The 16,152-nt window shown below is 40.3% G+C and overlaps 2 protein-coding genes across 2 annotated transcripts in view; one reads left to right on the top strand and one right to left on the bottom strand.

Annotated features, from left to right (window-relative positions):
* Nucleotides 1–197: 197 nt before the first annotated feature.
* Nucleotides 198–7,943, top strand: LOC307026905 (uncharacterized protein; the record flags this gene model as incomplete). Its single annotated transcript, XM_079695065.1, has 6 exons — nt 198–721; nt 3,031–3,170; nt 5,812–6,165; nt 6,251–6,274; nt 6,862–6,968; nt 7,689–7,943. The coding sequence occupies 6 exons, from the start codon at nt 198–200 to the stop codon at nt 7,713–7,715; spliced, it is 1,176 nt and encodes a 391-aa protein (XP_079551191.1). The 3' UTR covers nt 7,716–7,943.
* Nucleotides 7,944–15,273: 7,330 nt separating this feature from the next.
* LOC307026904 (amino acid transporter heavy chain SLC3A2-like) overlaps nt 15,274–16,152 on the bottom strand; it is a 3,373-nt gene continuing 2,494 nt past the window's right edge. The window contains exon 3 of the mRNA XM_079695064.1: nt 15,274–16,152. This exon is cut by the window's right edge and continues 428 nt beyond it. The gene's annotated coding sequence lies outside the window, so the exon portion shown is untranslated.

Below are 16,152 nucleotides of genomic sequence, written 5' to 3'. Positions count from 1 at the left end.
CCTCAGACCGTGGGGCCGCCCACGACCCCTCAGACCGTGTGGCCGCCCACGACCCCTCAGACCGTGGGGCCGTCCACGACCCCTCCGACCGTGTGGCCGTCACGGCCCCTCAGACCGTGGGGCCGCCCACGACCCCTCAGACCGTGGGGCCGCCCACGACCCCTCAGACCGTGGGGCCGCCCACGACCCCTCAGACCATGTGGCCGCCCACGACCCCTCAGACCTTTTGGCCGTCACGGCCCCTAAGACCGTGGGGCCGCCCACGACCCCTCAGACCGTGGGGCCGTCCACGACCCCTCAGACCGTGTGGCCGCCCACGACCCCTCAGACCGTGGGGCCGCCCACGACCCCTCAGACCGTGTGGCCGCCCACGACCCCTCAGACCGTGGGGCCGTCCACGACCCCTCCGACCGTGTGGCCGTCACGGCCCCTCAGACCGTGGGGCCGCCCACGACCCCTCAGACCGTGGGGCCGCCCACGACCCCTCAGACCGTGGGGCCGCCCACGACCCCTCAGACCGTGTGGCCGCCCACGACCCCTCAGACCGTGGGGCCGTCCACGACCCCTCCGACCGTGTGGCCGTCACGGCCCCTCAGACCGTGGGGCCGCCCACGACCCCTCAGACCGTGGGGCCGCCCACGACCCCTCAGACCGTGGGGCCGTCCACGACCCCTCAGACCGTGGGGCCGTCCACGACCATGAGGGATAAGAGATCAACTCAGTGAAAGCAGCGCCTGCTGACCAATCAATTGATGTGCAGAGTTTGACCCTTGAAAGCTAAGCTATTTCTTCTGCTCTGAAATGGAATATATTTGTTACATATTAATAGAATTTTTGATTTTTTGATTTGATTTCTGATTTTCTAATGGGAGAAGTAATAGATAGAAAACATACCAGACACTAATTATTCAAAGTAGTGTATTTCATTTTATATACGGTAATACTAAGGAGGCATAGGCCTATATGATAATATCATGTTTGAGATTATTGATATTAAAAAAGTGATTTGTTTTCCATGCGTGTGTTTTTCTTATAGAAAGTGAAGTTATTTATTTGTAAGCTCCAAATGTTTCCCTCCCTAATGGCCTTTGTGCCCTGGCATGTGGCCTTCGTGCCCTAAACAAAATGGTGACACCAAAGGCCGAATGAGCTTGCCCCTAAAATGAGGAAATTCCAAGCCTGAACACAAAACAAAACACGAGAGCAACATGTCAAATATGGAGGTTAGAAACGTAAAGTACACGTTGGAATTGAAAAGTCAAATATTATATAATATCTGCTGGAAAAAAAGTTGTTTGAAATAAAAGTGGTGCAATAACTGTATAAGAATATTAGAGTGTACAATGATGTTTAGTGTTGTGATTTTATAAACACATTTTGGTTAATGATGCATGGTCACAATATTGTTAGAAAGGTATTCAGTAAATTCTATTTTTCCATTACAAAATAAATGTTGTGTCAAATCATAATATTATACAGCTCATACAATATTTAACTGGGTAATCTTGCAGATGTTGACAGATGTTTTGACCACTGGGGGGCAGAACACACTTTTACACATCCAGCTGCAACAGACAGAGCAACATTTGCATTCATTTGCAAAATAAAAGATTATTTAATATTCACTTTTCTGTTCTGTTTTGGTTTCATCCAAGGAAAATATCCGTTTTTTCAGCAACACTTTTAAGAGCTATATAGTCTATAGTATATATAATTATATAGTTACACACTTTGCATTTATCCAAGTTTTTTTACCGCCCCGCTGATAGAGGAGCTGAGAAAGCAAAACATTATGATCTTAAAGATGCTAAGATGTCACAAACAGCTGGTTTATGTAACAATTATCTATGAATTCATCAAAACAAGCAAAACATTTCACATTATAGGTGAATGCGTTTATCTCAGTGAAGTGTCTCTGACGCTGCAGGACGAAGAGGTGGGCAGCAGAGACGTCCCTCCCTCTGAACACAAACACCTCTCTCCCTTCTCCTTCCTCCCTCTTCTTTTCTTAGCTGTCACAGAAATAGCAGCAGTAGAGATACAAACACACACACACACACCACACAGAGAGATGGAGGCTGAGATATGGAGGCGCTGGGGGGAGGGAGGGGGGAGAGAAGCAGAGAGACTTCAGGTTTTTGTCTGATGCTTTTTCACCGTGGGGACAGGGGGCCACGGTGATACAATCCTATAGAGCCGCTGTACAAAAACCTCCTCCGTGAACAGCCCCTGTGTTCCTGCTGCAGGCTCCCTGTGGGGGGGGGGGGGGGGCAGGACGGATATCAAGGGTTCAAACTCACTGCACACTTTGGCAGTAGGCTACAAATACAATTCATGTGGACAAAATCTGCAAAACAAATAGTTTTAAAATGATCTTATTATTTATATGTGGAGCATTTGGATGCCTCTCTTTCTCGGCTCGACAGAAACCTTGAACTTTATGACATTATGAATCCTGTCCTGCATGTCTGAGCCTTCCTCCTCCTCTGGATTATCACTCTGAGTCTCAACGGGCTGATTCTGGAGAGTTTGGAGACTTTTTGGTCGAGGAGACTCTCAGTGTGACTCTGGAACTGAAGCTTACTTTGGAAAGGGAACGAAAGTCACAGTTTTAGGTAAGTAGCTTCTCTCCCTGCTTCAGTGTCATGCTACAAACGTAACATCGTTTTAATGTTGCTGTGAAAGTGAAGGAAAATACTGTTGTTGTGAAAGAGTCTATATATTGACCTGAAGGGAGAACACTGTGAGCAACACTCAACCTGCTTACTTTGGACAAGGAACCAAACTCACAGTTTTAGGTAAATATTTCACTAACACTGTGTTTTGATAAATGTCACATTTCCTTAAAATATTAATTCAAACAGATTTATCAGTAAAGATAGTTCTAGAGAAAGACTTGAGAGTTTCATGCTCAGTGTTTCTGCACTGTGACTCTGGAAACGAGGCCTATTTTGGAAAAGGAACCAAACTCACAGTTTTAGGTAAATATTTCACTTTTATTCTACTATAAAAATCAACATTGCTTTAAAGACTCAACAGAAGTATCGGTGAAAAAAAGACGAAGATAGTTCTGATAGAGAAAGACCTGAGAGTTTCATGCTCAGTGTTTCTGCACTGTGACAATGCAAACGAGGCCTATTTTGGAAAAGGAACCAAACTGACAGTTTTGGGTAAATATGTAACTTTATTACTGCGTTTTGATAAATGTCATAGTGCTTTAAAGTTCCATTATGAACAGAAGTATCAGTAAAAACTGTCCAAAGATAATCCTGATAAAGAAATAGTTTGATGCTCAGCGTTTCTGCACTGTGACACAACAAGCGAGGCTTACTTTGGAAAAGGAACCAAACTGACAGTTTTGGGTAAGGATGGCTCACATATATTTAGTAAAGTTTTGTAAATGACGCGGTGCATTGAGCAAAGTGGGTTTTTATAGTCCGAGTTGTGCTCAGAGCTTTTTGATATCAAGCTTCAGCTCTGTGCCAATTACGAAGCCTATTTCGGACAGGGAACTAAAGTGACTGTCCTCGGTGAGTAAGAGCTCTGCGTTTATAAGTTGTGTGTTACAATTAAAAACTCGAGTGCAATGCAGTAAAAAAAATTAAGAAACAACAATGTTAACATGGTAAAGTAGTTTTTAAAGGCAACTTCATCTAAAAGCAGAGTGTTGTGCAGTTTTAGACACGGATCAGGTTCACTGTGACACTGGTTTTAGTGAAGCTTACTTCGGTGGAGGAACTAAGTTAACTGTTTTAGGTAAGACATATATATATATTGTATATAAAGTCTACGATGAGATGGGAAATGTTCAAAGTGCTGTTCATGGTGCGGTAATTTAACAATCATACTGTACTGGAGATCTTTAAAGTTTAAGTTGCTCAGAGCTTTTTGTTCTCGAGCTCAAACGCTGTGTCAGTACGAGGCTTATTTCGGGCAGGGAACTAAACTGACTGTTCTCGGTGAGTAAAAGCTCTACGTTTCTTTCAAACATTAACTTAGTAAAACATTCAAAAGCCTGACAGGTTGGTCACTGAGAGACCGTTTTGAATTGCATACATTGTGTAAAAAACGACAGCGTGTGAGACAGGAGCTGTTGGTTTTTAAATTACAAGAAAGTTGCATTTATTATAAACAATACTAGATATAATAATAAATAATAACACTATATTTTAGTAGAGCAGCATGTGGAGCCGTTTTAGACACTGATCAGGTTCACTGTGAACCAGAGATCAGAGGCTTACTTTGGTGGAGGAACTAAGCTAACAGTTCTAGGTAAGAAAATGTTAAAAGTGTATTACATTTTGTTCGATAGATTCGTGATTATTCCTAAGGCAAGTTTGTTGAGGTTTTAGGGGTGAAATTTAATTTAGGAATTTTTTCACTTTAGCACTGAGTATGTTAAAGTCAAAGTGTTCACATGTCAGAGAAACAAGTGAAAGAGAGTGAGACAGAGGCAGCAGGGAGAGTTTTTGTGACAGTGGAAAGTCTCTGTGCTCATACTCCGAGGCTTACTTTGGAGCTGGGACTAAACTCACTGTTTTAGGTAAGAAACGCTGCAGGAGAAACGTCTCTCAGAGCACTTTTATTTGACTTTAAAATGATAGGCAATGATACAAATATGTTTAGTAAGAATTTAATTTGATAGTTGTGAAAAAAACTGTACGTTAAAACCGCTTTAATAGTTAGTTTGTACTGTAAAAAACTAGCCTCGTCTTTGTTGAGCAGTAAAACAGCACAGCAGTAAATCTTCTGGCTGAGCTCCAGATTATTTCTCTCACGGCGACTTCTGATCAGCTCTGAGTTCAGTCAGGAGCTTTCTCTGGAGCGGCAACTAAACTCATCGTTTTAGGTAAGACAGGAACAATTATGCCAAATAAATTGATGTAATATATGAAAATATATAACAGGACAACTTTGTTTTAGTCGTTTTTTAATCTTATTCTCCGGAGTAGTTTAAATCAGCAGTTTGATAATGTTTAGATTTCATTTGGCAAAGCTTTTCTTTGAGAGTTTGTGCTCACAGTTTAAGTAAAAACAGCGCAGACAGTACTAGCGAGGCTTCAGCGCAGCAGTTTTCCTGAAGCCTTGTTTCAGTGTGAACAACTACAACCCTGCTTACTTTGGCAGAGGCACCAAACTCACAGTGCTGGGTAAGACCATTATTTTTAAAGAATATGCATTAATGTTTGTTCCTGAGCTTCATTCAACCTAAATCTGCAAAAAAAAGGAAATGTTTGTTGAGAGTCGGTGTGTTGTCAAAATGATATCTCTATGTCGTACGGTAAGCCTTTGGTCCTAACGCCAGGCTTTGTCATGTGTTCGTTCTGTTAAATGCATTTGTACTAAAAGTATTTACAACAGGCAACATTTTCTCAATTGCAAAACTAAATGTCTTTACTTGTATTAGTGAAGAAGTGAGGGGGGGGGGGGGGGGCAACAACTTTTAGTGAAAAAACAGAGCTAAATGGTGATTATGGTCCACATGAGCAATACTGCATAGCCTACTAACTGTTTACTAAAACGATATGCTAAAGCTGAAACTGGAAATCGGATCTGTGTAGAAAACCCCCAGGAACCACGTTGTTTTTAGATGAACAAATGTTTGTGTCTCACTGCAGACCTCCAGGGTCCTGACTCCTTAACATTTTGTAAATCAGAATAAGGTTTAATGCTAATTTGTTTTCACTTATAAGGTATTTGCCCAGGTGTTTGGGGCATGTATTAAAAAAAATTAAGAAGACTCTTAAACACAGGCTGAGTCCTGTAACAGTCGGACCATGATTGAATGATGTCGGCCCTCTGTCTCTGCAGAATCAGGCCATGATGTCTCTGTACCGACAGTCAAAGTGTTCCCTCCGTCAGCAAACGAGTGCAGGAACCAGAAAGACCGTAAGAGGAAGAAGACCCTGGTGTGTGTGGCCAGCGGATTCTACCCGGACCACGTCAGTGTGTCCTGGCAGGTGGGCGGGGGGGCCGTCAGCAGCGGGGTGGCCACCGACAGCAGCGCCCTGCGGGAAGACAAGGATCAGACCTACAGGATCAGCAGCAGGCTGAGGGTCTCTGCCTCAGACTGGTTCACACCTGGTAGAAAGTTCACCTGCAGGGTCAGCTTCTTCAACGGGACAGACACCAGCCACCATGAAAACACGGTGGAGGGGGTCCAAGGTAAGTTCATTTGGGAAATCTCAATGTTTCATTTAAGGGAAAGTGATCATCTGTCCTCGTCTAATCCATCTTTTTCTTTTATCAGGTAAAGAAGGAGCCATGACAAGAGGTGAATATATCATTTTGTATTTCTTGAAACATCAATGCATCACTAAATTCTATTTGGTGTGTTGTTTAGGGGTTCGCAGAAGAGCTGTATATTCAGGACCTACTCCAGTGCGCTGATAAAGGCGTTGTGGAAAATGATAACATGGAATTTGAGTGAAGTGTAAAGATAGAACTAATTGAAGTAATGTGAAAACACAAAAGCAAACTTAATATATTAATTCAGGCTTAAATTGCACAAATAAAACATGTTTTCAACAACAAACAAATGTGCACCACTCCAAGATCAACAAGTTCAAGTTTTTTTTTATCACAAATGCTGCCCGTTATATAAATGAGGCTTGGATAGCTGCCTTTTTATTTCACAAACTTGCGATTTTTTAAATTTAAATTGTACCCACCAAGCATGAGAAACTGGCATTTTGTGAGATCTTTTATGAAATCCAATTATACCAGACACAACTTTGAGTCTGTGCCTAAAGGATTATTCACTCAGGAGCAAAGTCCCCAGTCCTGATCTGTTAGCTCTCTCATAACCCCACTAGATGTTTCCTCTACATGTCACTAATGTCAGTGTTTGATCTTCTGCAGAGAAATACTTGAAGACGACCCAGGCGGCCAAACTGTCGTACGTTGTGTTAATCGTGAAGAGCAGCGTCTACGGCGCCGGCGTGGCCTTCCTGCTGTGGAGGCTGCAGGTGAGCTCTAACTCAGGGGAGTCCAACTCAAATACACAGTGGGCCAAAATAAAAAAATGGGTACTAGTGGAGGGCCGGACTGGTTCAATGTTTATTGCAGAACTTATTGAAATGAACTTATTGCACATATTAAACCTGGAACTAACAAAGCTTAAATGATTGCCTATAAAAACAACATTAAACATTAAATAATCAGTTCATTTATTTCTTATGGCTCTATCTGCAGCTTCTCCAGAGTCATTTCTTATGAGCACATTTTCCCACAGATCAACAACAGCTTCAACAAAACTATTTCCCTCAAAGAGAAACCAAACATGCCCTGTTGTCGTGAGAGAGAAAGTGCAGAAGGAAACATCCATTAAACTCAGTGTGCTGCTCTGTGATGCTAGCTCAGATACTTGGCATCTCATCTTGGGGGCAAGGTCATCAATGTTTGGGCTCAGGCTCTGAGCTGAGGAGACCCTCAGGATGGAGTGAAGGTGTGCGTGCAATATACCGGCGGGCCAGATCGAATAGGAATTAAAAATTATCCTGCGGGCCGAAATTAAATCCACCGCGGGCCTGATTTGGCCCCCGGGCCTTGAGTTTGACACATGTGGTCTAACTCATCACTATTATACTGGTGCTGTTTACAAATCGACAGGTCTCATTCATCTCCCTTTGGGGATGAACGAGTAATAAAACACTTTTCTGACGTCGTGTCCGTTCTGTCTGTTGCAGAGTTCAGCCGGAAAGCAGAGCAACTGATCCTCCGCTCTGCGTCTGTCAAAAGGATCTGTGGAGCAGAATGTGGATATATTCACAAAGCTCTGTATGTCACAGCATGTTTGCATTTTTATATATAACCAAGCAAATTCAATTCTGCTTGCATTAGATCAACATTATTCTTATGACGATATTAAAGCTAGCATGGCAATAGGAAAACCTTTTATGTCTCTGATGCTTAATTCCTTTCAAATAAAAGTATTTCAACCATATTGTTTATTTGTCCTTTAATGTCGTTGACGATCTGTTCTTAAAATGATGATCAGGTTTACATACAGTATGTTTCTGAAGCACAAGAGTTTATGCATTAGCTTTAGACTCGTTTTAAACGTGAATGGATTAAGGTCATATTTAAAGTCAGTTGCTCCAAATGGTGCACATATCTCTCCTCTCACATCTCACACAAAACCTTTTCCACCGACAGGGTGAAGTATTTTTAGCTGCTGGCCTCTTTTCTGAGAAGCCACTCGTGTGTCATCCGGTGGAAACATGTCTTTTGTGTCTGACGTGTTTCCATTGAGCGACCTGAGAGGTGCCTGAGGTCAGCTAATCTGCACGTTAACATCTTTCTGATCAAATCATTTCACTTTTTTAAGTCTTTTAATTGAAGTCATATTTTTTTTCTTCCCTTTTGCACAAGTGAGAGACGTTCACTGTATGACTTTTTAAAATCTCTTGATGAATAAAGACGTTTTCCACTTTAAGGAATTTATTTTATTTACTTTTCTATTTTAAGATTTGATATTTTTTAAGATTTTGGAGGATTTTTCTTCTTCAATATATTTTTTTTTAGATTAAAAAAATACATTTTCTTACAAACGTTGTCTATTTGATTCCATAGATTTATCCTCAGTTCACCAACAGTTAGCATCAATATCTCATTTGCATATTTAAACATAACATTTCAGCAAACTTGGGATATTTAATTACAACTTTGTTAATGTCGGTTATGGACTGAGGAAGTTTCATCGTGATATTAGTGTGAAGAAAATCCTGATCATATGTTTTGTTTTTACTTTGTACAAGAGACAAGCTTGTGGCGGTTTACATTCTCTCGATGAACAAAGACGTTGTCCCTCAGTTCAAACAGTGTCAGTATGACAGGAAGTGTGTGTGTGCAGGAAGTGTGTGTGTGGTGCAGCAGGTGGAGGTGTTGTTGTGCAGAGAGCAGAGACAGGAAGTGGTCACAGAGCAGCAGATCTGAAACCTCCGTCTGCAGGAACACACAGCTGCACTTCCTGTGTAACTGAACACACACAGCTCCATCAGGCTGCTTTAGAAAACAGCTGTTCATGTCCTCTGCTGCACAAACAATGTGTTGATGAATGTTTGAACGTTGCAGTCGATAAGAGATGGGAAATAAGACAACTATACACAGTCATTAAAAAAACTAAATTATAAAGACACTGAGGGTGTTTCATTCTTATCTCCCACCGGATGTATAAGTACACTAACTCAAGTATACTGTAGTTTTTATAGTTGAGGTACTTTACATATACAGTATTACTATTGTATAAACATGTGTTGTATCTACTTCTACATTTGATGCAGATATTGTACTTTTGAGTGCACTCATGGTTTTAACATAACATACAATAATATTTTTAGATTTGGACAAAACAGAAATGGTGAATGTGTCACTTTGGGCCCGGGAAATGTGAACAAACCAAACAATAAATCCATAAGGAAAATATGAATGACTTCCTCATAATAGCAAATTCCTGCTTTTACAGTAACGCTTTAATAATAATAATAATATCATAAATGTTTTCAGTCATATCAGACATGTACAGTTCATAGGGGACAGAGCCTTCTCCGTAGCTGCCCCCTCCCTCTGGAACTCACTCCCCATCAGAGACTGCACTGACCTCACCTCTTTCAAAACACTCACCTCTTCAATCTAGCTTTTAATGTGGGATTGTTTTTCTATTGCTTGATTTTAATTGGACTTTAACTATATTTATTTATAAAGTAAAGCGTCTTTGAGCACCTGTAAAAGCGCTAACAAAATAAATCTATTATTATTATTATTATTATTATTATAGGTTAATATGTTTATCCATGCAGAGGTACCGTTTTAAAAGTAATAATGAATAATATGTGAAAACTTGAACAATAAGCATTAATATGAATAAAAATAAACAAATACATATAGAGAGATTAATAAATTGCAAATAAAAAATACACATAAATACTAATGTGATATTTAAATTCTAAGAAGTGGAAATGTTCTTAATTTGTTTCCTTTAAAAACATGTTTGTGTTTATTCGGGTCACACGGACAGGGAACAGTGAGAGAACACATACTGAGCTGGTGCCTTGTTATTATTATTAAAGTCTAGTTTAACTTCCATCCCTGCAGAGGATACTCGGTAGATTTTCATTAAAGCTTAGATTTAATCAAACTGCAACAGGAATGTGCAGATCTTGCAGGTTTGTATGAATTTTTGCAAAGTAAAACCATATATTCAGTTTGAAGGTGAATGAGATATTTCATTTGTGATGTTGAACGACCCCTTGTGGTGCAAACTGAGAATCAAGTCAACATAAAGGACAAACTAACCCTAACCCTAAGAGGGGGGGGGGGGGGGGGGTTTCAGCAGAGATATTTCAATCCTGTCCTAAAAATACTTTTAATAAGAAGTATTTTGGGAGGGGGTTTGTTCTTCCTTAGAGTCACGAGTACAAAGTATTTATTACATTTGGAAAATACTCTCAGTATAAAATCTCCTCCTAGAGCTCCAGTGAGTTCTTTGTAACCAAATCTCTCTCAGAGGGGCGTGGGGAGGGGCTCCTTATTTTCATCTAAGGTAACAGACAGAGAATCAGCACTTTGGAAACAGGTCTGAAACAGAGGGGATTATGGGTAATGCTGCAATGATCTGTTTGGTGTTTGGAGCCAAACACTTCAGAGACATGTTTGTATATATCTGAGACCTATAATATATTGATGAGAAACAGTATGATAGGGGACCTTTAAACCCTTTAAATGCCTGTTTAATTATTAAAAACAAAAAATCACAAAACCTTAATTATTTTCCATACAATAAATGGTAGGGGGATGGGGCTTTGGTGTTTTTTTGTTGGATATGTCAAAGATTAGCAACAAAATTGTTTTGAATGCATGAGTGTTTTCTACGTGTCACATACTCCCTCTGGACACCTTCGTGCCCTCATTGACTTCCATTAAAACCACATTTTTAATCTCACTGCCATTAAAGTATAAAACCATGCATTTCATTTAGAGGGAAAGTAGTGATATTTGACATTTTTACTGTATTCTACAATATTCAACCATTTTCCCATTGTAGGCTGATGCATGAGATTATTTTGATGTTATGGAATCTAGGATGGTCCTTACAAATTGAAAGTGGGAAAGTCTGAGCTCCAACCCCCAAAATTCATTCTATTAGTCGAGAAAACTCTCCTGGTGAATTGTATTCAAATTCCAACAACATTTACCCCCCCTCATCGACCTTGAAGATTTTTGTTATAGTTGAATACATTGAACTGTTTAATGAGGTAACCATTTGTAAAACTGCATTGCACTGATTTGTCTTATGTTGTTGTTATTCATTATTCATTGTTTTGTCACTTGTGAGAAATTATTTACACTGTTTGTTGACTTGAATTTTTTTTATAGTCACACATGCACACACAGTGAAATGTGTTCTCTGCTTTTAAACCATCCTAGTACCAGCAGTCTAGTACTAGGAGCAGTGGGCAGCTATTGTACAGCACCCAGGAGGTGAACTGGGACCTCTCCAAGTAGCAGTCCACACTCCATATTGTAAGTCTTTTCGGGGACTTGAACCAGCGACCCTACGGCTCCCAGTCCAAGCCCCCTACTGATTGTGCCTCTATTGACTGAGCTAATGCCACACTGAGTTCCTATTAAACATTATCCTATTAAACAGTATCTGAATCTGAATAAAACACTGCATGTTGTGTGTCATAAGCTAACATTTTGGGAATAAATGGGACTTGATTGTTTTTATTAATTTTTAATTTTTAATTTTAATTCTCATTTTAATCCTTATAAGCTTTATTTGTTCCAACATAAAAAGCGTCTCTGGGATCCTCAGGGTGAAACTTCCAGGTCAATGAGGGAGGGGTAAATGTTGCAGTCTGAGGAAAAGATTCACCAGGAGAGTTTTCTCAACTAATATAATTAGTTTCGGGGGTTGGAGCTTAGACTTTCCGACTTTCAATTTTTAAGGAACACCCTAAGCCGTGTGACTACCCCCCGCCACCCCACACCCCACGATTTCAAATGACAAGTGCCAGCCTCCAATTCGATGACCAACTCACCGGTCATGACAAAATGCACTTTTTGATGTTTTTTAAGACCCGGACACACTAAGCCGATTTTGGCCGTTGATGGATGTCAGGCCGACGATGAGCATCCTGTCGCTCTACTCAGATTGGTGTGTCCCGCACCGTCGTGTCTTTTCGGCCGGGCCGACACCTTTTTGGCAGAAAACCCACCCATTCAACATGTCGAATCGGTAGGCAATCGACCAAAGGCTAATGCATGCTGGGATTTGGTGTTTATGCGATGTGAAATCCGAAAACTTCTTCCCTGTCTTCTTATTCTTCTCCTTCTTCTTGGTCTTGTTGTTCTCCTTGTTGTTCTTCATCTCCTCGATTTCTTTTCTGGATCTCCTCAATCTTCTCCTTGTTCTACCCCCCTCCATTCTTCTTATCATCACCTCTTTTTTCTCCTTTGTCTCCTAAATCTTATTCTTCGTCTCCTCGTTATCCTTCTTTTTCTTAATCTTATAGTTCCTCGTCTCCTGTTTCTTCTTCATCACATCGTTCTTCTTCTTCATCACATCGTTCTTCTTCTTCATCACATCGTTCTTCTTCTTCATCTACTTGTTTTCCTACTCCCCCTTCTCATTTCCCTCCTTCTTCTAGGTCTCCTCGTCCTCCTTATTCTTCCTCGTCTCCTTGTTCTCCTAATTCTATTTCCTTTGTCTCCTGGTTGTTCTTCGTCTACGTGTTCTCCTTCTCCATCTTCTTGTTTTTCCTCCTTGTATCCTCCTTCTTTTCCTCCTTCTTCTTCTGTGGTGTTTTCTTTTGACCGAGCTGCTTGTTTTAGTCTTGATGTTCTGATCAGCTGTAAAAGAAACACCCAGAATCCTCTCTGAATGAGAGCAGCTTGTTCTTACCTGTCTCCAACCGGAGGGCTTCTTCTTTATTAATGTTTGGGGGCGGGTTGTTCTGAGGTTCTCCAGAATATAAAACATATTTTATTAATTGCTGCTGTGCTCCGAGCGGTTTCCTGTCCCCTGAAGAAGAACATGAATATGTGGGGGTGTTTGTGACGGATCAATGTTGTTCTCCGTCGTGTCGCTGTCCATTCACATCCAACTTTAAAGACAGGAAGGTGGAAGCAAGATGCTAACCTGTACTGGAGAGCACATGTGTTTAGAAAGCAGGAAATAAAAAAAGGAACTCACCTTGTGATAAACCCGCAAGAGAAAAAGCATTTGAGCTCCATACTGTTTCAGAAATAATCCTTGATGTGGTTTAGAACAGGATGGAGTTTTTATCACAGCAGAATTTAACTTTATCTCCGGTAGAATTCTGATCAGGCATTAGCTCCGCCTCCTCTTTTTTTTTTTTTTTTAAAGCTAAGGACCCAAAATCAGCGTTTCTCTAACAGGACATACAGAGGGGTATGAGGGATGTCTAAAATGCATGATCTGTTTGTATTATGAGCAAAACACATGTTTTTATATATTTGTATATATCTGAGACCCATAATATATGCCTTCAAATAGCATGATAGGTGACCTTTAAATTAGACTTTAGTTCCACCAGGAGTCAATTCACAAGCTCCCCTGCAGTATTCTGAGATTGTTGATTGTGAGATTACGTGCACGTTCTGCCCTCTGCAGCAGACACAGTGAAAAACACTAAACCATATTTAAATAATGAGGCATTATCCAGGGAGTACTGACACTGCCGAGGCTGCAGGGGGAACCAAAAGCTAAGTATTGACTATAGCTGTCAGAGAGAAATTATGGTGTCAAACTCAAGGCCCGGGGGCCAAATCCGGCCGGTGACTTCATTTCATGTTGCCCCACAAGAGCTTGCAAAGAATATAATATGTTTATTATATGGTTACATGCCGATTTACGGAAGCACGTTGCCCATAAACTACATGTCCCACAATGCATCTCAAATATGCATTTTTCTTCTCCGAATTTGACTTTTTTCTTCAAAATGTCACTTTTTAAAATATTTATTTAGACTTATTTTCCATAATTGTTCTTTTTAAATCATTATGTGACATGTGCACTGAAGAGACTTGCAATTATTTGCCGTAAACTTCTGCTTTCAGACAGAGTTAATTATGAAGTTATTACCCTATCCGATAATAATCCAATGCAGAGGCAATCATGTAATAAAATACATTATTTTACAAACATTAAATATTTATATATGTATTTTTATGTAGTCTTAAAGTTACATCCAGCCCTTTGAGTGCAACCATAATGCCAATGTGACCCGCGATGAAATTGAGTTTGACACCGCTGAATTATGAGGACCAATCTGACCAATAAACTACAGCTGATGTTACCTGAACATGACTGAGCAGCAGCTGGTTAGCTTAGCTTAGCATACACACTGGAAACAGAGGGAAACAGCTAGCATTCATCTTGTTTAAAGGTAACACAAATTAATAAGAATCAAATATTTGTATAAAACAAAATGAATGATGAAAGTATAACAAGCAGTTATCGTACACTTAATGGAATCAACTTTTTAGTAAAGTGACATTTTTAATTCTCCCCCCCCCCCCCCCCCACACTGCATGCATCTGTTTATGGACTCACGTTAAAATGACATCAGACTTCAATTTGAGTTGCTTCGTTTTTATTTTTGTTTCCCGCAGATTGAACACTGACAGTGAGCAGGTGTGTCATCAGATTTATATTCAACACTAACAGTAAATGTGAAGGGACAGCTGACATTTATCTAACACAACCAGATCATTCGATTAGAGCTCCATTCAGACTGTGGTGGATTTTCAAGCCGTTGATTGTTTGTTATTATCAATCACTTTTTTTTCATACTCCTGCTTTTTTTTCATACTCCCGCTGCTAATTCTAAACAAATTCTTACCATGTATTGAATTGTATTAATGTGTGCTTCGCTCCTAATTCAACATGTTAGCTATACCTACTGTGTCTACCTTTTTATCTGTTCCCTTTGTTACGTAACATTTCCCAGGGACGGACAAATTGAGGATTTCTGATTCAGATTATTTAAAACTGTCTCGCATTAAAAGTCTGCTAAATTCTAAATGCAGTAACATGTTGAACATAAGGTATTCAAACCCTCACTCAATCAATTATAAATACTTTCAAAAAAATCTAAAGTCACATTTGATGATATCAGTTTTTTTTAGGGGTGGGTATCGTTAAGGTTTTAACGGTACTACTACTTTTATCGATACCGCATATCGGTACGGTCCTTTAACGGTACTTTTATCGGTTCTTTTGGAGAAAAAAATAACGTAAACAAATTGTGAACAAAACTAACATTGCTTTTTATTTAAATTAAATACATAATATTTCACATCAAAAGAAACAACAATGTTTTAACAAATCGTATTAAATAATCTGATGACAGAATAGCTGAAACTTTAACAAAATAAATAACTCAGTTACCTCTAATCATTAACCCATGTTTGTATCATGTAGTTAACTCCGTGTGTTGCTGCTAGCATACATAACACCTGACGGGGAAACGTTACTCGTGGACGGGGCTACAGAGCTACTAGAAAGACAGTCGAACCCGGTGCATTCCTCCGTCTGGATGTGGAGCACTTTTGCTAAATGTTTAGACACATTGCTCGTGTTACCGCCCTTACATGCTAAACTCTTATTGCACTTTTGGCAACGAGCATCGAGACGGGTAAAGTTTAACCACACCTCGGAGCGCGTTCTCTCCGCCATCTCCTCCGTGTGTGTGTGTGTTGCTGCATGGAGCAGCTGCATGTGTGTAAACTGCCCCGCCCCCTCGCAAGCAGGCGGGGGAGAGAGATCGAAAATACTAAAAATAATCATGGACGCATTTTGCAGTCTTTTTGGATATTAGAAACGGAGTTGGCGACACTAAAACTGCAATATAATTTTGGTGTAGCAATAATACATAATACATATGTTTCACATGTCTCCAGTACCGATAAAAAGACCGCTAACGTCGGAGCTTAACGTTACCACGGTCTTTAATAATTCAGCCCCGGGCCCGTTTAATACCGGGGCTCGGTACCCATCCCTAGTTTTTTTAATATGTGTGTTGAATTTCAATAAGTCATAAAAACGGAAATTTTGAGTCATCATGGTTTAAGAACAAATGAAACTAAATGGTAGCACGGTGAGGCTCCTCCTGTCTGAATGGA

The sequence above is a fragment of the Notothenia rossii genome, assembly GCF_949606895.1.
Source record: "Notothenia rossii genome assembly, contig: scaffold_315, whole genome shotgun sequence".
Lineage (NCBI taxonomy): Eukaryota > Metazoa > Chordata > Actinopteri > Perciformes > Nototheniidae > Notothenia > Notothenia rossii.
This window is presented reverse-complemented; position numbering and strand designations above follow the sequence as displayed.